General features: G+C 35.2%; 1 protein-coding gene and 1 long non-coding RNA gene across 3 annotated transcripts; both read left to right on the forward strand.

Moving 5' to 3' along the window:
- Window positions 1–953: 953 nt before the first annotated feature.
- Window positions 954–21,424, forward strand: LOC130013013 (reticulon-1-A-like). 2 transcript variants are annotated; one of them, XM_056101365.1, is made up of 11 exons: window positions 954–1,051; window positions 3,028–3,092; window positions 3,393–3,461; window positions 4,533–4,666; window positions 5,294–5,357; window positions 11,323–11,530; window positions 13,872–14,010; window positions 15,177–15,246; window positions 16,847–16,893; window positions 18,561–18,619; window positions 19,301–21,424. In XM_056101365.1, exons 5-11 carry the CDS (start codon window positions 5,354–5,356, stop codon window positions 19,347–19,349), a joined length of 576 nt encoding a protein of 191 aa, XP_055957340.1. In that variant the 5' UTR covers window positions 954–1,051; window positions 3,028–3,092; window positions 3,393–3,461; window positions 4,533–4,666; window positions 5,294–5,353; the 3' UTR covers window positions 19,350–21,424. The 2 variants fall into 2 exon arrangements, with proteins under 2 accessions (XP_055957340.1, XP_055957339.1); XM_056101364.1 differs by lacking the exons at window positions 954–1,051; window positions 3,028–3,092; window positions 3,393–3,461; window positions 4,533–4,666; window positions 5,294–5,357 and adding an exon at window positions 9,267–9,363.
- Window positions 21,425–22,825: 1,401 nt separating this feature from the next.
- On the forward strand, window positions 22,826–27,458 carry LOC130013015 (uncharacterized). The gene is made up of 5 exons (XR_008788286.1): window positions 22,826–22,922; window positions 24,569–24,633; window positions 24,934–25,002; window positions 26,658–26,791; window positions 27,395–27,458. It is a non-coding gene; the product is annotated as an uncharacterized LOC130013015 (long non-coding RNA).

The following is a 27,458-nucleotide window of genomic DNA, read 5'->3' on the forward strand; positions in this document are numbered from 1 at the left end:
GATAAAAATAGCACAAACAAGGGCAGATAATTTGAAAATGTGTATCCCCCGTGAATGGACCCCGGGGTTAGTGGAATCTAACGGAATGATACCACTGGGGATACCAAGGATGGAACCGACCCTGACGTTATCGCAGCCATCTTAGAATTATAATGTTATCAAAAGAACTGATCATGACTTGCCAAGTTACACATAGATCGTACTAAAATAGGCTGAGCCTTTGGAAATTTTGAAATAACACAATCTGATTAAAATACAGATCTATATTTCGTTTCTTTTTTTATTATATACTTTCGATGGCCTCTACTACTTGAAGATCTGACCAGTTGTAGTGGGAGGTTGCATCAGGGGTCATACGAGCGGGCTTCTGACCCTACGACGTCAGACATTTGATTGAGCATTGACGTTTTAGTAGGATACCCACAGTTCCGTGCATTGAATGCCAAGAACTCCCTGCAACACTACAGACCCATTCATTGGCTTATCCCTCACATCAACCAAAATGTTGGTTATATAACAACTCTTCCAGATCCTAGTGTAGTAAAACGAAATTTTCACTATAATAAACGACAGGAAATAAGATCTGTGTTTTAATCCTTAGGAACTGTAACTTTCTCATCCAACTGAATTTCTAAAATGAATATCAGTCACAAAAATTATGATGAATTAAAACCTTTGGCAGATATAAACGTGTCACTGCCACTTATAAGTGTTGGGCAAAAACTTTTGATGGGCCTCCCTTGAATACAAGATGGATTTGATTTACTATACGGACACAGAATTTGTCTAGGGGATTAAACAATAATAGCGTGAAAAATATCTAGATCTAGTAATTTTCTAGTCTCGCAACAATTTTTTTCATCATGAAATAAAAAAACACCAGCTGAGATAATTTTATGGTATAAGGGAAGTAACTCTAGTTATGTAATTTTGAGTTACCTCCCTGGTGTTTCCATGGTAAATGCTAAGATGGCTGACGAAAATTCTAAATAATTTTTTCTAACAACGTTTTATAGAAAAAATGTCTAAACTAGCAACAACAACCGATACGGTAAGTTTTTATCAATGAGATTTTGTGAAGATCAATTGTCTCTTTTATCATTATCTGTCGAATTAATCTCAATAATTGCTATATTTAAATTTGATAGATTTGTTTAGGATTGTTAATATTGTTATTTGTTTACATTTCTTCAAAATCTACCAATTCTATTTAGTACCGGTACTATTATTATTATTATAATTCCCCTGACCCTGTCTTCTACAGAAATATTCATGTTCCATTGCTGCAAGAGATGATTTCTATTCCTCATCTTGATTCACCATTTTGTTAATCATAAAATAGTTACAAACTTACATACTTTGAGAGAGAGAGAGAAATGGGGTTTAACGTCCACTCGACACAAACTAGGTCTCTTTTATCATTATCTGTCGAATTAATCTCAATAATTGCTATATTTGAATTTGATAGATTTGTTTAGGATTGTTAATATTGTTATTTGTTTACATTTCTTCAAAATCTACCAATTCTATTTAGTACCGGTACTATTATTATTTATTATAATTCCCCTGACCCTGTCTTCTACAGAAATATTCATGTTCTATTGCTGCAAAAGATGATTTCTATTCCTCATCTTGATTCACCATTTTGTTAATCATAAAATAGTTACAAACTTACATACTTTGAATAACATCTTTATTACCAATCAGTAGGCTGCTACCATCCATCCTCCCAGGGTCACAGGGTGCTTTCCAAGATGATTATGATAGGACGTCAATGGGCAGAAAGATATGACAGACAATATTAAGGGCTTTTTTTTTTAACATTTATGAAAAGAAGACTTAACATAAAAAAACATCATTCATCAACAATCGAAGTCTGACCACATTTGATTTTATTTTGAGGATATAGAATCTAAGTCTAATCATTTGGAAATATGTTTTGAATCGTTCAAAAAATGATAAAGGATATTCGCTCATAGTGACAAAATGAGTTAACCGCCTTGGTCACATTAAAATTTTAATGTGTCATCTTGTAGATAGGTTAGCTAATTACTATTGTCTATTGTCACGTGAATGCCTATTTTGGGCGAATGTTTGCTGCGGCCTCTGAATACACGTGTGAGTCACTGAATTTTGCTCTTTCGCATAAATGTAATTATAGATGCAACAGGTTGACAGGTAGGTGCAGTTTCTATTAACTTAAATATTTGAAGCTATGGACCACACTATGAGTTAGGACCGAATATGTTCGTCGTGGACTTGTCTTATTATTGGCTCACAGTTTAAGAAAAAAAAAGTAACAACTTGGCATATTGGAATTAGACCTTGTAACCAAAGTTCTATAACCATAAGTTTCAAGTTGAAAGGTGTTTTTGTTTTATTCAGTCATCACATTTGAAATCATTAATCACCTGATATAATTGTGAAGTTGAAATTAAAAGATTCTTTGAACATGCTATGTAGTCTGTGTGTGCTTTGGATCATAAGGTCTGTCATTGGTTTATATCCCAAGCTTGTATGAGTAGGGTCACCTGCCAAACCTTGCAGGTTTTCTCTGGGTTGTCCAGTTTCCTTCAGATTCTTTCTAAAGACCCCAATGGTGCAAGCAAATTATTAAAATAAAATTGTATCATTCTCTCTCTATTGGTGGTGAAAAGAGTTGATTTAAAAACATGAAGAAATATGAGTTATTGATGTACAGACAGATGTGAGGGATTTATTGCTCTGTGGGGGTAGTTCTCTGGTTCACCATGAATGGATGGCATGGATTAAAATGTATTTATTGAATCTAAAAACCACATGTGAGATAGACCATGTTTTATTCAACCTCTCCAAGTACCAAATATTCCACATATGGGAGATAACTCCCAAAAACTCCAATAAAGAACAAAGGGGAGGGAACTCTTCCATGAAAGGTGGCATTACTGTATGACATGTGTATGAGTATTAGACCAATCTGAGAATATTACAACAGCAAGCTCGATCATGTCTGCTAATGCTTCTTATAAAATTTTGTCGTTTATTTAGAATTTACAACCGACATTGGGTAAATGGGTCTGGAAAGAAGAAACAAATACTTTAGAGTTCGTCAGGTTAGTTGTGTATTCTGTTCAAATTTATTCTCTAGGTCTAGTTACATGGGGGCAGTGGTAAATGGAACAATATCTCCCCTATTTAGAAGAAATTATTTGAAAAAAAAATTAGAAGTAGGCCTACATTGTTTAAAATTATAAATAAAATGAAGAATTAAATTACAAAGAAAAAGAAAATAGTACATTATTGTTTGAAATAATAATTATTTATATGAAGGGTTAAATCACAAAGAAAAATATAATTTTTTTTCAAGTTTTATATTTCTAACATTTTTATTATGTTGGTGAATTTGTTTTTAGTCTGCACCCAGATAATAAAGACAAGAGAAGAAAGAACAAGGGTCATCATGATAAAAATAGACTTGATAGGTAGGTACTGAAATGACATGAATTTAAAGGGACTATCCCGATTTGAACTGAGTCTCAAACATAAAAGTCAGAGTATGTATGAAATTTAATCGCCAAAATATAGAGGATTGGTGTATTGACCTTGTCTCAAAATTTCAGCTCAGAATATTGAGTCGTTTGGACGTGAACGTCAAAACTGCTTATCTGGACACATAACCCTTTTAAGATTTCGAGTAAATTTTTTCGTTGGGTGACCTGATAATCGATTACCATTCCTTTAGAGGTCTATGAATGACCCATGTGCTGTACTTGATAACGAAAGGTAAATTTCACCTACACATTATTTTTTATAAAATAAAAGCCTGGTTTTATCCAGACACCATATAATACAGCTTGGGACACTGGTTTCCATTTCCAGATGAAGATTGACGGGTTTAAGTTGTTTGAAAACGTATCACATATATTGAGTTAGTTGCTCAGCCCTAAGGTAGAGGATTTTAAGGGATTTTAACACAAAATTAAGCAGTTTTATTCTCCAAAATATTATCGGGATTGACCCTTTAATGTCATACTTGCACTGACTTGGTTACTGAAGGCAGGCATACACCATACACTGTGTGTGGGTGGTTGGCCGAATGGTTAATGCATGCACGTTGGATCAGAAGGTCTGTCAAAAGTCAAGTGGCGTGGTTTCAATTCCCCGCTTATATGTGACAAGTAGGGTCCCCTGTCCAATCTCAGGAGTTTTCTCCGATTTCCTCCCACTGCTAAAGACCCATACCCGCAAGTGAATTATTGAAATAAATAATTGAACCATATGTTTGTCTAAAATGATCTAATATGTGTCAAGTGGATGTTAAACCGTCTCTCTCTCTCTCTCTCTCTCTCTCTCTCTCTCTCTCTCTCTCTCTCTCTCTCTCTCCATACACTATGATATGCTATCCATAATCCACATATGACGTCATAAAATGCGCAGGACCGTCTCCGATCTAGCCTTCTCCAGCATTTTGAGCATGCATATTAACCTGTACCAGTGAGGGGTATAAATGTATATATTATTACCAAAATTTATTGGAGAATGTTTATTTTCAGAGTCGTGTCAAGTGGGGCAAGAAACCTTGGAGGTGGTAAAGTTCGAGGTCCAGCCAGGTTAACAAATGCAAAATCTCCCAAAGCCAACAGACGAGATGTAGAAAATGATAAAGTTATGTTAGAAGATATTAAACGTAAGAACTTCTTTATTTTATTTAGCGGGGGTTTGGGGGGCCAAATGGTTAATGTGTGTGCGTTCTATCATAAGGTGTGTCATTGAGTCAAGTGTCATGATTCCATTCCCCGCTTGTATGTGACAAGGATTAGGGTCATTTATCCAACCTCATGGGTTTTCTCCAGGTCCTCCGGTTTTCTTCCACTGCTAAAAACCCCTATGCTCAAACGGATTATTGAAATAAAATTGAACCATGTGTTAGTCCGAAAATGACTAACTAAAGTTTTTACGATAAAAAACATAGTCTCGATTATCCATTTTTGGATTAAATCATCAATGAGCATTGAGCAGCAAATTGGATTCAAATCCAGAGAAAATCTGACACATAAGATGACAACGAGAGTTGATTAAGGTGTTTTCATGTTAATAAATGTCTAATTAATAGTTTATATAACATTTCAGGCACAAAGAAAGACCTGCAATAGGCAGTTTTAGCTCTTGCATAATGTATGTTTAATGAACCCCGAACATGCCTTTGACTCATAAAACATTACGAATTTGTATTTTGCTTATGCTTATTAAAATTTCAATAGCTTCATATAACTAGCAGCTCTAATACTGTTTTATTATTTTGCTTGTATTTCAGGGGTAGCACATGGTATGATGTCAGAGGTTGATATAATACCTGATTCTTTTAATATGTTAAATGGGTAAATATCCTACTTTTACTTTTTATACGCCCACATTTTCATGTGGACGTATATTGTCGTCGCCCCTGTCCGTCCGTCCGTCCACAATTGTTTGTGAACAGTCTACAGGTCACAATTTTTTCCGATTTCAATGAAACTTGAAATATAGGTTTATCACCCTAAGATCTCGGTTCCTTTCGATATTGGCATCTATCGGACCGTAACTTCATGGATTATGGCCCCTGATTGTACGAAAATCACGTTTTTGGCTTGTGAACACTGTAGAGGTCACAATTTTTATCCGATTTTGTTGAAACTTGAAATGTAAGTTTATAACCCAAAGATCTCGGTTCCTTTCGATATTCGTGCATATCGGACCGTAACTTCCTGAATTCTGGCCACTGATTGTACGTAAAAACACATTTTTTGGCTTGTGGACCCTATAGAGGTCATACTTTTTATCCGATTTAAAAAAACGTATTATTATATCACTGTTAAACCCTAAGGACGGTTGAGTTCGAATTTCGTGAAAATCGGCCCAAAACTGACAGACAAAATGGCCGCCATTCGTTCTCAAATAGCGTAAAAATATGGTATATCAAGGTTGTGGACCCTATAGAGGTCACAATTTTTATCCGATTTTGTTGAAACTTGAAATGTAAGTTTATAACCCAAAGATCTCGGTTCCTTTCGATATTTGCGCATATCGAATTGTAATTTCCTGAATTATGGCCCTTGATTGTAGGAAAAATCACTTTCGTTTTAGCTTGTTTTCTATCCATCTCTCGAAAATGTGGGCGTATCCTGCCTGGCATCCGCTGGTTTATTCATAGAGAATATTAAAACTTAAAGTGGGTAACCCACTAGAAACATAAACTCTGATTGGTTAATCAAATGTCTGATGTCATAGGGTCAAAAGATGCTTGTATGACCTCTGATGCAACCTTCCACTACAACTGGTTAGATCTTCATGTAGTAGATGCCATAGAAAGTATAAAAAAAATAAACGAAATATAGATGTGTATTTTAATCAGACTGGATGTTATATAAACCCCATTTCATTTCATACTGTGGTGTAATTGCGGGGTTGGATGGCTGAATGGTTAGCGTGCGTGCGCTGTATCATAAAGTCTGTCATTGAGTCTACTGGCGTGGTTTTGAATCCCCGGTTGTACGTGACAAGGAGTAGGGTCGCCTGTCCAACCTCGGGGTTTTCTCCGGGTCCTCCTGTTTCCTCCCACTGCTAAAGACCTCTACGCGCAAGCGAATTATGTAAATAAAATTAAACCATATGTTAGTCCCGAAATGACCTAGTTTGTGTCGAGTGGACGTTAAACCCCATTTCTCTCTCTCTGTGGTGTAATTAATATAGAGGTACTATAGAACTAATAAGGTACTTGGCAACAGTTGATATCAATGTCCGTTTAATAACACTAATTCAAGCCGACTATAACACCTAGATGTACTGTGTGTTAGATGTTAACACTTTAGTGTTAGAACATATGTTACCATCGTGTACCATGTTTTTACCTGTCTTCTCACCAGTTTGATCACATTAACTGATAAAACATGTTTTCAATGGTTACTGACAGTGACGACAGTACTTGTCTCACTGGATTTGTTACTGAGAGACAGACAGATGGCTAAATCTATTTGTTAAGGCCAGCTCAATTTTTTTTCAAGGTCGCTGAGATGTAAATAAGGTTAGGGCACGTGATTGTATGCGAGATTGTAGGTTAGGGTTAGGGGAAGCGTTGGGGTTAGTTCCAGGGTTAGGGTTGGAATTGGCACTAGCCCTGTTTACATCTCATATTTATGACGAAAAATTGAGCTGGCCCAGAGAAAACCCACGAGGTTGGATTGGCGACCCTTCTCCTTGTCACATACAACCAGGAAATCGAAACCATGCCAGATGACTCAATGACAGACCTTATGATACAGCGCGCACACGCTAACCATTCAGCCATCCAACCCCACTTTATTTCTTTGAGTCAAAATCTTATTTAAAATCCAAAAGTACTTGGTTGTGCTGTTCAAAAGCCTTTTTTTAATTTGTGAGTTTTGAAATTTTAAATAAAACATCTTTCATGTTGTTTTGAGTGGCTATTTACCTATCAAGACGGGGGGTTGGGTGGCCGAATGGTTAGCACGTGCATGCTGTATCATAAGGCTTGTCATTGAGTCAACTGTCGTGGTTTCGAATCCCCCGGTTGTTCGTGACAAGGAGTAGGGTCGCCTGTCCAGCCTTGTGGGTTTTCTCGGGGTCCTCCGGTTTCCTCCTACTGCTAAAGACCTCTACGCGCAAGCGAATTATTGAAATAAAATTAAACCATATGTTAGTCCCGAAATGACCTAGTTTGTGTTTGTTTCTCTCTCTCTATCTATCAAGACCATGAATAACTTAAAATTAAACTGGTTTGGCCTACTGTTAGGTCATCATGATTTACAAAATAACTGAGTATTAAAATGTCATGTACATGTTATGGTTGTATCTGTAAGTTATGTATGATGAATTATGACAAAACTCTTTTATCTGAAACGAAAAAAAATTGTAACATGGAATTAATGAAAATGATTTATCACTAGACGTTTTATAGTATTTATAAGTAATATCAATCTGTTTCTGGTTTTTTAATCGGAAAAATATTCACTATAAATCAAATATGTCAGGAAAAAAATGTTGTTTGTCTTTACACAATACTTTGGTCATTTTGAGAAAAAGAAAGGCAGGAGAATTTTGCCTAGATAGCAGTTTTTCCATCGATTCTGGAGTCCGTGCTGGCTTTAATGATATTTCTTTTGGACCATGCCCAGAATCAAACCCATTCTGATCGCGAGTCCATTGTCTTTACTGTTTATCAAAGGCGTAGTTCATAAAACGGTAATAAAAGCATAGATTTATGGAAGACCAAATGGGACAATATTCATGATTCTTATTTCTACATTCAAGTTTGAATATTTTAGACATGAATGCAACATTCTAAACTAATGATTCTTGTTTCTACATTCTTATGTCAACATTTCATGCACAAAATCAACATTTTAAACAAAAAATTGACTTTATGTTTCATTTTCGGTGTTTTATGGTCTCCCATATACATGTAGATTACTTTAATAAAACTTACTTTAATGGGCCAGTCCTGATATTATTGGAGAATAAAACTGCTTAATTTTGTGTTAAAATCGCTTAAAATCCTCTACCTTAGGGCTGAGCAACTAACTCAATATATGTAATATGTTTTCAAACAACTTAAACCTGTCAGTCTTCATCTGGAAATGGAGCGCGGTGTCCCAAGCTGTATTATGCGGTGTCTGGATAAAACCAGACTTTTGTTTTATAAAAATAATGTGTAGGTGAAATTTACCTTTCGCTATCAAGTACAGCAGATGGGTCATTTACTGTGAAGACATCTAAAGGAACGGGGATCAATTATCAGGTCACCCAATGAAAAAATTGACCCAAAATCTTAAAAGGGTTACGTATCCAGATAAGCAGTTTTGAGCTGAAATTTTGAGATAAGGTCCATACACCATTCCCCTATATTTTGACGCTTAAATTTCATACATACTCAGACTTTTACTCTGTTCTAATTGGGATAGTCCCTTTAAATGTCTTCAATATTTATAGTATGAATGGGAAATACTGATATATAAAGCCGAAAATAGATACTGTAATAACTCATGAATAACTGGAGAGTAAAACTTTTATTTGGCTGACCTAATTGTATAAATAAAGTGGCCAGTATTTGAATTGTGGAGGGAAAAACGTGGTGTAAATCCATCTGTTCTGTAAATACTCTCTCTACCTGTCGTCGTTTACTATAGTAACAAGATTTACCTGTACAATCTATATATAGTATACGTCACCACAGGTTGTCCCAGTTTTACCTGCAGTACACCTTATCTCTCTTCCACAACTTACTGAACTGATAGACACGTGAAGATATGGAAAACAGGAAGAAGGCTGATAGGACTACCCCCGCTGCCCCGGAGGAACCGGTGGGCCCCCCTAGCCTGTTCCAATGTGGTAGGTGTTAAAATAAATATTGAAAAATATTGGAATTCTGGTGATATTTTTTATATCCTTGTGTTTCATTTATCTACCACAGGAAAAATTTTCTATTCGGCCCTACTACCCTAAATTAAGATCATTTGAATGATTGAGATTTGGGTTATTAATTTCAGTAATGGCCTTTATCTACCATTATTAGTTACAGGATAATATTCATGTATTCATTATATTCATCATCATTTTACTCAGGGTATAATATTCATATATTCATTATATTTATCATAAAACAACTAACGCTATAGGCTTATATTATTACTGTTAGTGTATATTCAATTTACGCTAGACACAATGAGTTAAATATGATATTTATATACCATAGGGGAACCTAGTAAATATGTTATTTATATATCACAGGGGAACCCAGTAAAGACCCTAGTAAATATAATATCTATATACCACCAGGGGAGGGGGGTTGGATGGCTGAATGGTTAGCGTGCGCGCGCTGTATCATAAAGTCTGTCATTGAGTCGACTGGCGTGGTTTCGAATCCCTGGTTTTACGTGACAAGGAGTAGTTTCGCCTGTCCAACTTGTGGGTTTTCTCCGGGTCCTCCGGTTTCCTCCCACTGCTAAAGACCCCTATGCGCAAATGAATTATTGAAATAAAAATAAAAAACCATATGTTAGTCCCAAAATGACCTAGTTTGTGTCGAGTGGACGTTAAACCCCATTTCTCTCTCTCTCTACCACCAGGGGACCCTAGTAAATATGATATTTATATATCACAGGGAAACCTAGTAAATATGTTATTTATATATCACAGGGTAACCTAGTAAATATGATATTTATATACAACAGGGGAACCTAGTAAATATGATATCTATATATCACAGGGAAACCTAGTCTGTGATATTTATATATCACAGGGGAACCTAGTAAATATGATATTTATATACCACCAGGGAAACCTAGTAAATATGATATTTATATATCACAGGGAACCTAGTAAATATGATATTTATATATCACAGGGAACCTAGTAAATATGATATTTATATATCACAGGGAACCTAGTAAATATGATATTTATATATCACAGGGAACCTAGTAAATATGATATTTATATACAACAGGGGAACCTAGTAAATATGATATTTATATACAACAGGGGACCTAGTAAATATGATATTTATATACCACCAGGGGAACCTAGTAATTATGATATTTATATATCACAGGGAACCTAGTAAATACAGTATGATATTTATATATCACAGGGAACCTAGTAAATACTGTAGTTTAATCATGTAAAAAGACAGCCCTGAGTTGGTATTGAGTATCAGTGCATGGTGGCAATATGAAATCCGGGCTTCTTTTTATGCATAATTGTATGATAGATCTCTGTACTAATACCCAGCGCCTTTTGTCAGGGGTGTAGGACAAATGACCGGACAAGGACACCCGTATGTCTAGTCCCTTATATCACACGGCATGGCACATCTCCGTCTTCAGTAGCCTAGTAAGACGTTTGCCATTTCATTTCAGGAAAAAATTTCACAAATTTTAGTGTTGGGAGATCATCAGGTCCCCCAATACATTTTTTTTTTGACCAGGTGCCAGTAGTATTTTTAAGATAACACTAGTTTTGACGTGGAGTGTGCATTGATTGTTATCGTTACCACAGGACTGGTTATTCTAGGCTTAGCCATGCTTCTCCATTTCTGAATTAAATCATTAAATGGTTGAATCGTTCTAATCTACTTAAAATTGGACATACAAGATGGCATCGAGAGTTGATTATGGTCTTATAATGGTCTAATTAATAATCTATATAACATTTCAAATTTAAGGCCTAAAGAAAGACCTGCAATAGGCAGATTTAGCTCTTGACTGATGTCTCTTTAATAAACAACCAATGTTGTCTTCCCTTGTAATTGATATTCCATATTTAATGTTGTATTTAATTTATTTTCAGTTTTGGACCTGATCTATTGGCGAGATGTTCTTAAGACTAGTGTCGTATTTGGCAGTATGATGTTCTTACTTCTTTCTCTTGCCTTCTTCTCCGTATTAAGTGTGGTGGCCTACCTGTCACTAGCAGTTCTCACAGTCACGCTCAGTTTCAGAGTCTACAAAAACATTATGGGCGCAGTGCAAAAGAGCGGTGAAGGTCATCCTTTTAAGTAAGTAGATTGTAGAATTAGTCTCTTTATGCCCGACCGCGGAACTGTTCTCGTTATGCCCGCCTACGTAACTGGTCTCGTTATGCCCGCCCACGTAACTGGTCTCGTTAGGCCCGCCCACGTGTGGATCAATCAGTGTTTGATTTAAGAGGGGGAGATGGCCGAATGGTTAGCATGTGCTATTGTGCACGCTGTATCATAAGGCCTATCATTGAGTCAGCTGTACGTGACAAGGAGTAGAGTCGCCTGTCCAACCTCGTGGGTTTTCTCTGGGTTCTCCAATTTCCTCCCACTGCTAATAAGACCCCTACACGCAAGCGAATTATTGAAATAAAATTAAACCATGTGTTGGTCCCGAATTGACTTCTCTCTCTAATAATTACTAATCAATAAAATTATAAAATGGAAATGATATGCTTTTCTGCATCGTAGCCGCAGCCTAGACAGAATTTCCATCCATAGCACACATGTAAATGCAAAACTGGTGAAATGTAATTGGTGTGATGTGATAAACTAATTTAGGTTCACAGACACACGATAAGATAAAGAGTAAGACATTGGCAATTACGGCAGTATACTTGTTGAATAATAAATGATCTATTATTGATAATTATATGACATAAATAGTTGAAGCTCACACATAATATCTGACCGATAATACAATAATAGGTGGCTAAGTGGGTAAGACGCTGGCTCGCTAGCCTGGTGGTTGCGTGTTAGACACCTGCATTGACCGAGAAAGTTCATCCAGATTTTCCGGCGTGGTTCCCCCTTGTCAGTGATGCAGGACGGAGGGCCTGACAAGGACAGCTGTCTAGTCGTTCGGATGGGATGCAAAACCGAGGTCCCATGTACACGTTGGCGTGCACCTAAAAGATCCCTTGACAGCTGGAATTCGATATACATGTAAGAGTATGCCGTAGTCCCTTTGTCCGGGCAAAATTTCCCTCATAGCACACTGTATGGCGTATGCCCGTCTTCATTAGCCCAGTATAGGAGCAGAACAGTAGGACATCAAACCCATTTCATTTCATTTCATTGGGACTAACATACGATACAATTTTATTTCAATAATTTGGTTGTGTGTAAAGATCAGTGGCCTAAAACATTCACAGGGTCATGCTTGTTATTTTGATACCACATACATTCTACATGTATATAGGGGGTTGATCGAGGCGATAAAGTGTGATGAGTGAACATACAATTACACACTTCGATTTTATTTCTATATATTTGTATAGTTCTTGCCATTAAAACAAGGTTGTTGCACATTATTTCAATATTAACTACATGTATTTATGTTGTTGATTTAAGATAAAACTGTTATATACAGCCCTGTAGATAGAGTCTATATCACAACTACACAGCCTTGTATTATATCTATAACAAACAGCCCTGTAGATAGAGTCTAGATCACAACTACACAGCCTTGTATTATATTATATATAACAAACAGCCCTGTAGATAGAGTCTATATCTACAGCCCTGTAGGTAGACTAGATCACAACTACACAACCTTGTATTTTATTATGCCATTAATTGGTTTGTTTTGTACTGAGAGAGCAAGCTGACTGATTCTTAGATCATTCTGGTAGACAGTCCATTGATTTTTACCATACATACTTGAATATTTACCATCCCTCCACGGTACGAATATATACCATGTCTGGTTGACCTAAACTCACGTTTATACAAATAAACGTCAATATATAACAATGTATAAAGATCGTGGAATAAACCAGCCAGCAGAATAAATAGATCTCAGAGATATAGCTTGTGTCGTCTATAAAGATCGTGGAATAAACCAGCCAGCAGGATAAATAGATAAATTAAAAAAAATATCAGATATACAGATTGTGTCATTTATTGACCATCAAATCTTGCTCAGTGAATAGTGTGCAAGCTCATTAACAAGGAGGCACGGGATCGATTCTCTCATGTTAGTTGAGAAAGTTCAAGATTTTCAAGCCCGATTCTCTCTCCCCACCCCACCCCCACATCCTTTTTTGTAGGTCCTAGCAGGACAGAAGGCCTGCTAAGGACAAGCATTTAGGATTAGGGATTGAAGAAAAAACCAAGGTACATGTACATGTTCAATGTGAAACGAAACAAAGATTTTTGAAATTAAGACAAACATAGGGACACCAACAACAACAGATTAATGAATCTATAAGATCAATTAAATGAATTGCATTACTAACTTAAATTACAGACAATATCTACAGGCATATTTATGAAACTAAGACAAACATAGGGACACCAACAAGAAGTAATTAATGAATCTATAAGATTAATTAAATGAATTGCATTACTAACTTAAATAAAATTTTATATATTACAGACAATATCTAGAGGCAGATTTGGAACTACCAGAAGATAAGGTGAAGCCTGCTGTAGAAAATGTCTTACGTCATGTGAACTGTACAGCCAAGGAAGTTAGACGATTGTTTCTTATTGAAGATTTAGTCGACAGCATCAAGGTACGTTAAAAATCAATTATGCTGCAGATTCAATTTTTATACAACCCACATTTTCATGTGGACGTATATTGTTGCCCCTGTCCGTCCACAATTTGTTTGTGTACATTCTACAGGTCACAATTCTTATCCAGTTTTGATGAAACTTCATACGTCATAAAAACTGTTGACGTTTAACCATCTAAATGTTAGTGTAAAGTTGTGAAACCTCTCTATTATATGGAACATATTATTTTAAACATACATTATGGGAGATTAGATAAAGAGCTGGCATTCTCACTATAATAGTTAAAAACTAGATAATGTAAAGGGAATTTGCTGAAAATTTCAGTTGAATTGATCCACTCTGAACCGAGAACTTAGCGATTGAATTTTCGACCTAGCCTCGATCATCATTACTAAAGTCGGTACGATAAAAAAAAAACCCATAGTCTCGAATATCCATTGAGCATTGAGCAGCAGATCGGATCCAAATCCAGTAAATATCACAGGCTGGTGATGACATCGAGAGTTGATTATGGCCTGGATAAGTTAATTAAAGATACATTATGGGAGGTTTTTATAGAGAATTGGCCATTCTTGCTATAACAGTTCAAAAGAAGATGATGAAAGAAGAATATATTGAAAATTTCAGTCAAATTACTTTATTCTGAACATAGTTATCATCGTTGTAATATTTGACTATAAATGGTAGTGAAATGTGCCTTCACCTTTGCCGATCGTTTGATTGACAGACATTAACTCCACCTACATATCTCGATTATCAAGTAAAGTTTTCAATGGCATGCGGAAACGCTCTACAGCGGCCTCGCTAAGTACCCTCTATCATTTAGCCCCGATCTAACTGACGTATTCTCATCAGGATGCGCCATATTTCAATTAATTGATAAGTGAAATTCTATTTAAATCCGAGCTGTAGCCGAGCCATCCGTGGGTCTACAGAGTTGATTTTGGGCTTGTTGTTTAAATAAAGATCTAATTTATAATTTCTATAACATCTGAAGCCTAAATTAAGACTTGCAATAATCAGATTTTGCTCTTGCATAATGTATGTTTAATGTATTATTAATAATTTAGATAATATTTCAGGCCTAAAGAAAGACCTGATAGGTAGATGAAGCTCTTGTATAATGTATGTTTAATGATTGACTGTTTTTTCTCTATTATAGTTTGGAATACTTCTGTGGTTGTTGACATATATTGGATCATGGTTTAATGGCATGACATTAATTATTCTAGGTAAGAATATTAACATAACAATTACCTTCATTAACCCAGTCAGGGCAGTAGGATGCTAAACCCCCTTTCATCTCTCTGGCTTCATTAACCCAGTCAGGGCAGTAGGACACTAAACCCCCTTTCATCTCTCTGGCTTCATTAACCCAGTCAGTGCAGTAGGACGCTAAACCCCCTTTCATTTCTCTGGCTTCATTAACCCAGTCAGGGCAGTAGGACGCTAAATCCCATTTTATCTCTCTGGCTTCATTAACCCAGTCAGGGCAGAATAGTAGGACGCGTAACCCCTTTTCATTTCAACTGTCTAGTCATTCAGATGGGACGAAAAACCGAGGTCCCGTGTACACATTGTGCCTGCACGTAAATGATCCCTTGGCAGTTGGGATTCGATATAATAGGCCATAGTTCGGCTGTCCGGGCAAAATTTCCTTCGTGGCAGACTGTATGGCGTATGCCCGTCTCATTAGCCCAGTCGGGGTAGAAAAGTAGGAAGTTAAACTCCTGTCCAACCTCATGGGTTTTCTCCGGGTCCTCCGGTTCCCTTCTACTGCTAAAAGACCCCTATGCGCAAGCGAATTATTGAAATAAAATTAAACCATATATAGGTCTCGAATTGACCTAGTTTATGTCGAGTGGACATTAAACCCCATTTCACTCTTTTTCTGGTGAAACATGTTTAGTCAGTCCACGAGTTCTACTTTTCAGCCCCCCACATCCTTCCTAACAATATTTACACTTCAAAAACAAATGTGACGTCATCCTTTGATGTTGGCGTACCATTATTTCAAATAATCATACGTGCCAAGTGTGACTAGTTAAAATTTTGAACCAGAGTAACATATTTCATTGCAAAGCATGTGCAAGTGTCTGTATTTTAAGTTGTTTAATGGTCTCAAGCTTAAGACATTGCAAAATATATTGTAAAAACACTCGGGCCTCACGGCCCTCTTGTTTGTTACAATATATTACTTAAAGGAGCTAAATCGCTAATATTTGGGACCTGGAAATAGACACAAATGGGTCGCAACGCATATAATAATGTAATGTGAATGTATATAAACTGATTTACATTCAACCGTTTCTGTTTTTACTGCAATTTCTAATCAGTTATGTTCTGCGAAATACGCCATAAGTCTTAATTGAATGGCAATCTTTAGCGTCTGGTTATTCCGGTCTACACCGATGATATTTATTGCGCATGCTCTCCAGATAAGAATATAGCGTCACCATTTGACATGACTTGTGGAATATGTCTAGCTGCATTCTTTGAGTCCCTTGTTCCAAATGGCACTGAAACACATTATGGTACAATATTTAATTTGTCTTGAATATTGGATATCAGAAGCCCATCTTTTCCCTGTAAGATCACAACATCAATGTTGATATAAATTGACAAATAATTCGTGTTTTCAATGTCGGAAGATTTTTGATGTTATTGAGTTAGAGACTTGACTACTTTAATGTCTCGCTCTCGATCATTAAACAATACATATAAATGGCTATGGTAGTAAGTGTATCTTTCAGAAACTCAACTTAAGTAACTTTTACGATATGTGATTAGGATTTGTAATATATTTTGTACAAATTGTGTTTTATTTTTCAGCTGTTGAAGCAGTTTTCACTTTACCTAAGATCTATGAGAAACACAAGGTAAGAATTTATATCTTCTATAGCAACTGTTTAAGGGAACTAATCAACCTTCTTTAAAGCCATTAGACGTTTCTTGATGTTCTCAGTTGTTTGTTCCGCGTATCAACCTTCTGTAAAGTCATTACGGGATTGTTCTTGAGGTAAATTTAACCTCCAATAACAACATGATTTGAATTTCACGTGCACAATTTAAACAGTGCTAGATTACTTGACCATAATCTTTGTAGTTTGTGTCGATGTGTAATTCCAAAATGACAATTCCAAAACTAAGTGAAGACAACTAGGTATTTTTATCACGTCATGATAATATAACACGACATTACAATTGCCAAATAGCAAGTTTGATTGTAGACTAAACATGCATGTCTTGTGAGTTCCAAATTATGCTATCTATTCTAATACTAGAAAAACTTAGTACATATCACACAATTCATCAACCCAGTCCGGTTATCTAAATAATTCCCACTTGTTTATATTATTTTAAACGACACAGTCAAATGGGTTGGTAGCCTTAGAGTCTATGCAAATAAGCGTTTTATAACGGCAATTCTTTAGCCTCTCTGTTCACCATTAAACGGAAGCAGTTGCTCCGGTGATACAGCACTGCGCGGGTCCATCTGAGATCCTTTTTGTGCTCTGGTCCCGACGACTATATAAAGGGAACATTCGCACAATTTCATTTTAGCCTGATGAGTTCGAAATGAACGAAACTAGTCGCTTCATGAGTGAAATCTGAGACGGCTACTCACCACTCATAGATTTCTAATTTTATTTCCATGGTTGATATTTGTACTATGTCCTTCGGATTTTTGTTTTCAATAACAGCCTGGAAATTGTTGCTATCTACTACATAAATATTTACTTGTTATAGATATAAGTCTGATTTATTTAAGATATGGACGTTGTGATGGGTGGGTCAGTAAGAGGTTCACTCACTAACGGGGAGGCCCCAATGTCGGCTGTCAATGTACTTAAGGATTTTTGATCATAAGGTCTGTCATTGAGTCAAGTGGCATGGTTTCGATTCCCCGGTTGTACATGATAAGGAGTAGGGTCGCCTGTTCAACTTCATGGGTTTTCTCTGGGTCCTCCTGTTTCCTCCCACTGCTAAAGGTCCCTATACTAAAGCAAATTATTGAAATAAAATTGAATCATATGTTAGTCCACACTGATCCGCAGTGAATATTTGCTTGGCCGCGACAATCACTGATAAGGATGACATTGATGCGGCTTAATGAGCTAGAAATATTAACTTTTTTCCTGCGACAAATTAAATTCTAAAACATTTTTTTGTATATATTGGAAAAATAAAGGTGTTTGACGTATTTGTAGGTAAAAATTATTTCCGATTTAGTGTAAATGGGTATTAAAATGACTAAAATGCAGCATTCTCTTCGAAGCAGTTCTGTCTTATGTAAACAATGCACGCGCCATTCAGCCAATGATTCACACCGCATGCTGTGACAGCACGTGTTAAGGCAGTCATCTATGACAGAGATATTATACGAGACTCGTAATTCTCTGTGAAACAGATTGATGTTAGTCCTGAAATGACCTGGTTTGTGTGAGTGGAGGTTACCCCCCCCTCTCTCTCTCTCTCTCTCTATCTCTCTCTTACTGTCTGTCAAGGGGAGCTAACTGTAATTATTTCTCTATGTTTATTACAGGTTCAGATTGATAATTACGTGGGTTTGGCTACCACAGAGATTAATAAAGTCTTGTCACAGTAAGTACACCTTTATATTATAGTGGTCAAGTGGTTTAACACACATGCACTTTAGATCATAAGGTCTATCATGGTGTCGTGGCATGACCAGGAGTGGCATCGTCGGGTCAACTTTATGGTCTTTCTAATGGATACGGGACAATTCAGCCGTGGACAACTTGTCTCCTGACAACTCATTCCCGGACAATTCGTCCCCAGGGACGAATTGTCTTAAGAGCGCGCTCTTTCTAAGGGTCCTCCGGTTTCATCCCCACTGCTAAACACCCCTATGCACAAGTAAATTAATGAAATAAAGACCCATACGTGCATGCAGATTATTGAAATAAAATTATTCAATATGTTTCCCTGAAATGATTCAAAATCCCTCATTGATCAGTGGCTTTAGAAATATACATATTTGCGTAATATTAGCGTATTGTCCCTTCAGTACAATCAACGCCATTTTGGGGTTAGTGCTAAATGATAAGGCCAAGTTACGAGATGTAAACAGGGCTAGCACTAATCCCAACCCTAACCCTAGCTCTAATGCTTACCCTAACCCACAATCTCACCAACAATCACGTGCCCTAACCTCATTTACATCTCAACGACCTTGACAAAAATTTAGCTGGCCTTAACAAATAGATTTGGCACCATATTGTCTGAGAAAATTTAAATCCTGTAATTATTTGTGTATTTCAGAGTTCAGGCTAAGGTACCCTTTTTGAAGAAGAAAGCAAAGACTCAGTGAGAAGTGGAAAAACAAGTTCTAGAAAACGTAAAACTCGAGATGTCACACAATGCTTCATGTATCGTCAGCACAACAGTCTTCAATAAAACTTTATACAAAAAAAAAATATATATATATAATAAATAGGACTAATTTGCTGTTTGCCTTATTGCCACCTTTATTTGATAAAAAAAAAAGGAAAGTTTTTTTTATTTTATCGCATAGTTTGGTATATCAGCGAATCTCCCACCTAAACGAAACTTGAATATGGTTGTATTGATGAGACTGGATATGAAAGAAAGCTTTGAATATTAATTATTTAACGATAGAGGCAAAAAAATAAACTTTGAAATTGTTGGAAAAAAAGTTAAAGTGTTGTGTGGCCGGTAGTTGATGAGAAAAAAAAAATGTTATAAAATGTCTGGACATTTAATTTGAATTTATAAGATTTGATGCTTTTTAACTATTAAATTGAGTATTATGTATTAAACATCATCTGTAATTCGTATGTATATGTATTGCATTTTGCTGCATCCTCATTATTCATTCAGTGTGTTTTAAGATTTCGGTTGCAGTTTAGTTATTTCGTTATTAAAATCTTAAATTAGAACTTCCATAGTGGTTGAGAATTGTTTTTTGTTTCTGATCTCAGTGACTGAAGAATATACTCTTACATATTGTTTTGGGTTTTTTTTCTCAAAATTCTTCGATTTTGTTTGTGGTCCTTTTAGTTCTTTTATAAATATAAAAGTTTGGACTTGATTAGATGTGTTCCTGTTAAACAGGGACAGAACGGAACTGACTTCATAGGAAGTTGATTTTCTTATTTTAAATTTATGGCTGTGTAGGGTGAGACTATTTGTGATATAATTATTATTCAATTCAGTTCAGTTAATATTAGCTTTACGTAATATCAATGCAATATTTAGTTCGATGCCATGTATTATTACTATTCCTAGAGTTAACACCCTTTTTTTATATTCGGTGCATTTATCATCATATTAAATGATTAAGTTCGCATGAAAAAAATGAGTTTAATTCAATTTTTTTTTTACAATTCTTCCAAGATGAAATAAAGATTGCTTAGAAATTAATAAGACACTCATTTGCAAGAAAATATAAAAATGGATTTTTTAAAAAAGATTACTAGACCGATCTCCTAAATTGTACATTAATTAGTGGAGCTATATTAATTGTATAAACAAAGTTTATAATTAGAGACTATATCCTGTAAATGTTTAGAAATTATTTGACTTGTTTTTTAAACTAACAACTGATGAAAATTTTACATAGAATATTGTAAACTTCACGTATCTGATTCACTGTGTATATATGATATGATATGCTTATATGACAGGAGATTAATTAATTAATTTAATTTAAATATTTTTTTTTTTAAATTTAGATTTCTAATATGTATAAATATATACGCCTTGCCGTGAATGTGGTAACGATAGATGTAGTTAAAAGTCATGTCTAATCGATGTTTAGAAAATCTCATTGTCTAAGTCCTGTTTATCAAGTCTAACAAATATATATTGCTCAAAATGATGGAGTTTGTCTTCAATGTAATGTTAGAAAAATATCTCAATTCAATTCGATTTTTGGCTAAATTGAATAAAGAAATGATCACTCAATTTAATTCGATTTTTGGCTAAATTGAATAAAGAAATGATCACTCAATTTAATTCGATTTTTAGCTAAATTGAATAAAGAAATGATCACTCGAAGACTGATGATAAACGCTTTGTAGTTCGACTTGTATCTCGTAAAAAGTTAATATCGTATACTTCATCAATATGGGTGCGTAACTCCTATCGGTTATCACTATACTAATTGATATCCCATGTTTGTTAACCGAGATTAGTATAATATCAAGATTTGCGTTAATCCTATTGATGCCATGTTTTCCTGTATTCTATTACTTGCACTGCTTGTTCCAAGTTTGTGATTCACTCTCCTATCCTGTCTATTAATATTGTAAAATATTATATATCTCTAAAATAAACTGTTTCTAAATTCTATAAAGTACTATTTCTTCCTTTCTTACATCCATACATACGTTTAAATAATTTAATAAATGTACTATAAAAATATTTTTATGTTTTGAATTCTCTTTTGTGGAAATATCAGTTTAACAAGTCTGAGTGTACTTTATGAATCCAGAACCGACCCATTGTCTGTATCTCCAGTGGTATCGTTCCGCTCTATTCCACTTACCCATGGGTCCATCCATGGGGTATTCACAGATTCAAATTATCTACCCTTGATGATTTCATTGGCACATGGATTGTTTCTACAAAGCAATCAAAGAAAAACAGTTTACAAGCCAGTCTTAGGAGCATAACAGTAGGACGTTAAACCCCATTTCATTTCATTTCATTTCATTTCACAAGCCAGTCTTACGTTTTTAGTAGGATACCCACAGTTCCGTGCATTGAACGCCAAGAACTCCCTGCAACACTACAGACCCATTCATTGGCTTATCCCTCACATCAACGAAAATGTTGGTTATATAACAACTCTTCCAGATCCTAGTGTAGTAAAACGAAATTTTCACTATAATAAACGACACGAAATAAAATCTGTGTTTTAATCAGATAGTGAATAATATTGTCACAAGAACAAGGAGATTACCAAGTGTATGGAACCAGTTCTGGGTTTAACGACCTCTGCAAATTGTTTGGAGTAGATTAATGACTAGATAAGGGGGTGGTCCTTTTTACCGCCGACCAAATGCTTAATGATTCCTTGTTACCGCCGACTATATAAAATTAATTAAATTATTAGTGACAAATAAATAGATTTGGTTCAATACACAGAGTTTGATAAAAATATAGATTTTATTATATATATATATGGTCGACAGTCGAACTTGTCGGCGGTAATTATATTACGGTCGAAAGTCATTACAATGCGGTCGGCGGTAAAAAGTATTTGGTCGGCGGTAAAAAGTATTTGGTCGGCCGTAATTACACGACGGTCGGCGGTAAAAAGCATTTGGTCGGCGGTAAAAAGTACCACCGTAATAAGCTTAGTCCCGACACCTCTCAGTAATAAGCAGTAATTGTATTCCATAGAATAGTAACCTGTATATTCCGCATTTAAACAAATTAAAAGGGAATCACGTTGGAAAATCCTTAGGAACTGTAACTTTCTCATCCAACTGAATTTCTAAAATGAATATCAGTCACAAAAATTATGATGAATTAAAACCTTTGGCAGATATAAACGTGTCACTGCCACTTATAAGTGTTGGGCAAAAACTTTTGATGGGCCTCCCTTGAATACAAGATGGATTTGATTTACTATACGGACACAGAATTTGTCTAGGGGATTAAACAATTATAGCGTGAAAAATATCTAGATCTAGTAATTTTCTAGTCTCACAACAATTTTTTTCATCATGAAATAAAAAAACACCAGCTGAGATAATTTTATGGTATAAGGGAAGTAACTCTAGTTATGTAATTTTGAGTTACCTCCCTGGTGTTTCCATGGTAAATGCTAAGATGGCTGACGAAAATTCTAAATAATTTTTTCTAACAACGTTTTATAGAAAAAATGTCTAAACTAGCAACAACAACCGATACGGTAAGTTTTTATCAATGAGATTTTGTGAAGATCAATTGTCTCTTTTATCATTATCTGTCGAATTAATCTCAATAATTGCTATATTTGAATTTGATAGATTTGTTTAGGATTGTTAATATTGTTATTTGTTCACATTTCTTCAAAATCTACCAATTCTATGTAGTACTGGTACTATTATTATTATTATAATTCCCCTGACCCTGTCTTCTACAGAAATATTCATGTTCCATTGCTGCAAAAGATGATTTCTATTCCTCATCTTGATTCACCATTTTGTTAATCATAAAATAGTTACAAACTTACATACTTTGAATAACATCTTTATTACCAATCAGTAGGCTGCTACCATCCATCCTCCCAGGGTCACAGGGTGCTTTCCAAGATGATTATGATAGGACGTTAATGGGCAGAAAGATATGACAGACAATATTAAGGGCTTTTTTTAAAACATTTATGAAAAGAAGACTTAACATAAAAAAACATCATTCATCAACAATCGAAGTCTGACCACATTTGATTTTATTTTGAGGATATAGAATCTAAGTCTAACCATTTGGAAATATGTTTTGAATCGTTCAAAAAATGACAAAAGATATTCGCTCATAGTGACAAAATGAGTTAACTGCTTGGTCACATTAAAATTTTAATGTGTCATCTTGTAGATAGGTTAGCTAATTACTATTGTCACGTCAATGCCTATTTTGGGCGAATGTTTGCTGCGGCCTCTGAATACACGTGTGAGTCACTGAATTTTGCTCTTTCGCATAAATGTAATTATAGATGCAATAGGTTGACAGGTAGGTGCAGTTTCTATTAACTTAAATATTTGAAGCTATGGACCACACTATGAGTTAGGACCGAATATGTTCGTCGTGGACTTGTCTTATTATTGGCTCACAGTTTAAGAAAAAAAAAGTAACAACTTGGCATATTGGAATTAGACCTTGTAACCAAAGTTCTATAACCATAAGTTTCAAGTTGAAAGGTGTTTTTGTTTTATTCAGTCATCAAATTTGAAATCATTAATCACCTGATATAATTGTGAAGTTGAAATTAAAAGATTCTTTGAACATGCTATGTAGTCTGTGTGTGCTTTGGATCATAAGGTCTGTCATTGGTTTATATCCCAAGCTTGTATGAGTAGAGTCACCTGCCAAACCTTGCAGGTTTTCTCTGGGTTGTCCAGTTTCCTTCAGATTCTTTCTAAAGACCCCAATGGTGCAAGCAAATTATTAAAATAAAATTGTATCATTCTCTCTCTATTGGTGGTGAAAAGAGTTCATTTAAAAACATGAAGAAATATGAGTTATTGATGTACAGACAGCTGTGAGTGATTTATTGCTCTGTGGGGGTAGTTCTCTGGTTCACCATGAATGGATGGCATGAATTAAAATGTATTTATTGAATCTAAAAACCACATGTGAGATAGACCATGTTTTATTCAACCTCTCCAAGTACCAAATATTCCACATATGGGAGATAACTCCCCAAAACTCCAATAAAGAACAAAGGGGAGGGAACTCTTCTATGAAAGGTGGCATTACTGTATGACATGTGTCTGAGTATTAGACCAATCTGAGAATATTACAACAGCAAGCTCGATCATGTCTGCTAATGCTTCTTATAAAATTTTGTCGTTTATTTAGAATTTACAACCGACATTGGGTAAATGGGTCTGGAAAGAAGAAACAAATACTTTAGAGTTCGTCAGGTTAGTTGTGTATTCTGTTCAAATTTATTCTCTAGGTCTAGTTACATGGGGGCAGTGGTAAATGGAACAATATCTCCCCTATTTAGAAGAAATTATTTGAAAAAAAAATTAGAAGTAGGCCTACATTGTTTAAAATTATAAATAAAATGAAGAATTAAATTACAAAGAAAAAGAAAATAGTACATTATTGTTTGAAATAATAATTATTTATATGAAGGGTTAAATCACAAAGAAAAATATAATTTTTTTTCAAGTTTTATATTTCTAACATTTTTATTATGTTGGTGAATTTGTTTTTAGTCTGCACCCAGATAAAAAAGACAAGAGAAGAAAGAACAAGGGTCATCATGATAAAAATAGACTTGATAGGTAAGTACTGAAATGACATGAATTTAAAGGGACTATCCCGATTTGAACTGAGTCTCAAACATAAAAGTCAGAGTACGTATGAAATTTAAGCGCCAAAATATAGAGGATTGGTGTATTGACCTTGTCTCAAAATTTCAGCTCAGAATATTGAGTCGTTTGGACGTGAACGTCAAAACTGCTTATCCGGACACATAACCCTTTTAAGATTTCGAGTAAATTTTTTCGTTGGGTGACCTGATAATCGATTACCATTCCTTTAGAGGTCTATGAATGACCCATGTGCTGTACTTGATAACGAAAGGTAAATTTCACCTACACATTATTTTCTTATAAAATAAAAGTCTGGTTTTATCCAGACACCATATAATACAGCTTGGGACACTGGTTTCCATTTAAGTTGTTTGAAAACGTATCACATATATTGAGTTAGTTGCTCAGCCCTAAGGTAGAGGATTTTAAGGGATTTTAACACAAAATTAAGCAGTTTTATTCTCCAAAATATTATCGGGATTGACCCTTTAATGTCATACTTGCACTGACTTGGTTACTGAAGGCAGGCATACACCATACACTGTGTGTGGGTGGTTGGCCGAATGGTTAATGCATGCACGTTGGATCAGAAGGTCTGTCAAAAGTCAAGTGGCATGGTTTCAATTCCCAACTTATATGTGACAAGTAGGGTCCCCTGTCCAATCTCAGGAGTTTTCTCCGATTTCCTTCCACTGCTAAAGACCCATACCCGCTAGTGAATTATTGAAATAAATAATTGAACCATACGTTTGTCTAAAATGATCTAATTTGTGTCAAGTGGATGTTAAACCGTCTCTCTCTCTCTCTCTCTCTCTCTCTCTCCCTCCCTGTCTCTCTCTCCATACACTATGATATTATTATTATTATTATTATTGTTCGATTTATATAGCGCTTCATTACACATGAAGTGTTTCTAAGCACATATCACAAACATTTACTTCAAACACACAGAAACAATCAAAATCAGGAGAACATAATTAAACACATTAGGCGCTATTATTCAAAGGTTTATATCCAATAAATCAACCGGCTAATCTCTATATTGAACTCAGTCGAGGTATTACCTGATGAACACCTACACCAAGTAGAGTTCAAAAATAAAAAACGAAGTTTAAAAGAATCAACTTCATTAACAAAAATTAAACAATCAAAAACTAAACAGATAAATCAAATTCAAACGAACCAAATAAAACAAAGAAAATGAAAAGAGCAGTTCATTACCATTCTACATTAACAAAATAAAGGAAAACAACTTGTGAAAATTTTTCAAAAAATAATAGCAAAGTAACACTAATGTTAATACTTTTTTAACGAACATATGTTATATAAAGTATTAATTAGACATTTATTCACATGACAAGCCAATAATCAACTCGTATCATGCTGTTACCATTGTTCACATTTGTTTGTGGACACTCTACAGGTCACAATTTTTATCCAATTTAGATGAAGCTTACAATATATGTTTATGCTATCCATAATCCACATATGACGTCATAAAATGCGCAGGACCGTCTCCGATCTAGCCTTCTCCAGCGTTTTGAGCATGCATACTAACATGGACCAGTGAGGGGTATAAATGTATATATTATTACCAAACTTTATTGGAGAATGTTTATTTTCAGAGTCGTGTCAAGTGGGGCAAGAAACCTTGGAGGTGGTAAGGTTCGAGGTCCAGCCAGGTTAACAAATGCAAAATCTCCCAAAGCCAACAGACGAGATGTAGAAAATGATAAAGTTATGTTAGAAGATATTAAACGTAAGAACTTCTTTATTTTATTTAGCGGGGGTTTGGGGGGCCAAATGGTTAATGTGTGTGCGTTCTATCATAAGGTGTGTCATTGAGTCAAGTGTCATGATTCCATTCCCCGCTTGTATGTGACAAGGATTAGGGTCATTTATCCAACCTCATGGGTTTTCTCCAGGTCCTCCTGTTTTCTTCCACTGCTAAAAACCCCTATGCTCAAACGGATTATTGAAATAAAATTGAACCATGTGTTAGTCCCAAAATGACTAACTAAACATAGTCTCGATTATCCATTTTTGGATTAAATCATCATTGAGCAGCAAATTGGATTCAAATCCAGAGAAAATCTGACACATAAGATGACAACGAGAGTTGATTAAGGTGTTTTCATGTTAATAAATGTCTAATAATAGTTTATATAACATTTCAGGCACAAAGAAAGACCTGCAATAGGCAGTTTTAGCTCTTGCATAATGTATGTTGAATGAACCCCGAACATGCCTTTGACTCATAAAAACATTACGAATTTGTATTTTCCTTATGCTTATTAAAACTTCAATAGCTTCATATAACTAGCAGCTCTAATACTGTTTTATTATTTTGCTTGTATTTCAGGGGTAGCACATGGTATGATGTCAGAGGTTGATATAATACCTGATTCTTTTAATATGTTAAATGG

Source organism: Patella vulgata, chromosome 5 (assembly GCF_932274485.2).
Source record: "Patella vulgata chromosome 5, xgPatVulg1.2, whole genome shotgun sequence".
In the NCBI taxonomy this organism is placed as follows: Eukaryota; Metazoa; Mollusca; class Gastropoda; family Patellidae; genus Patella; species Patella vulgata.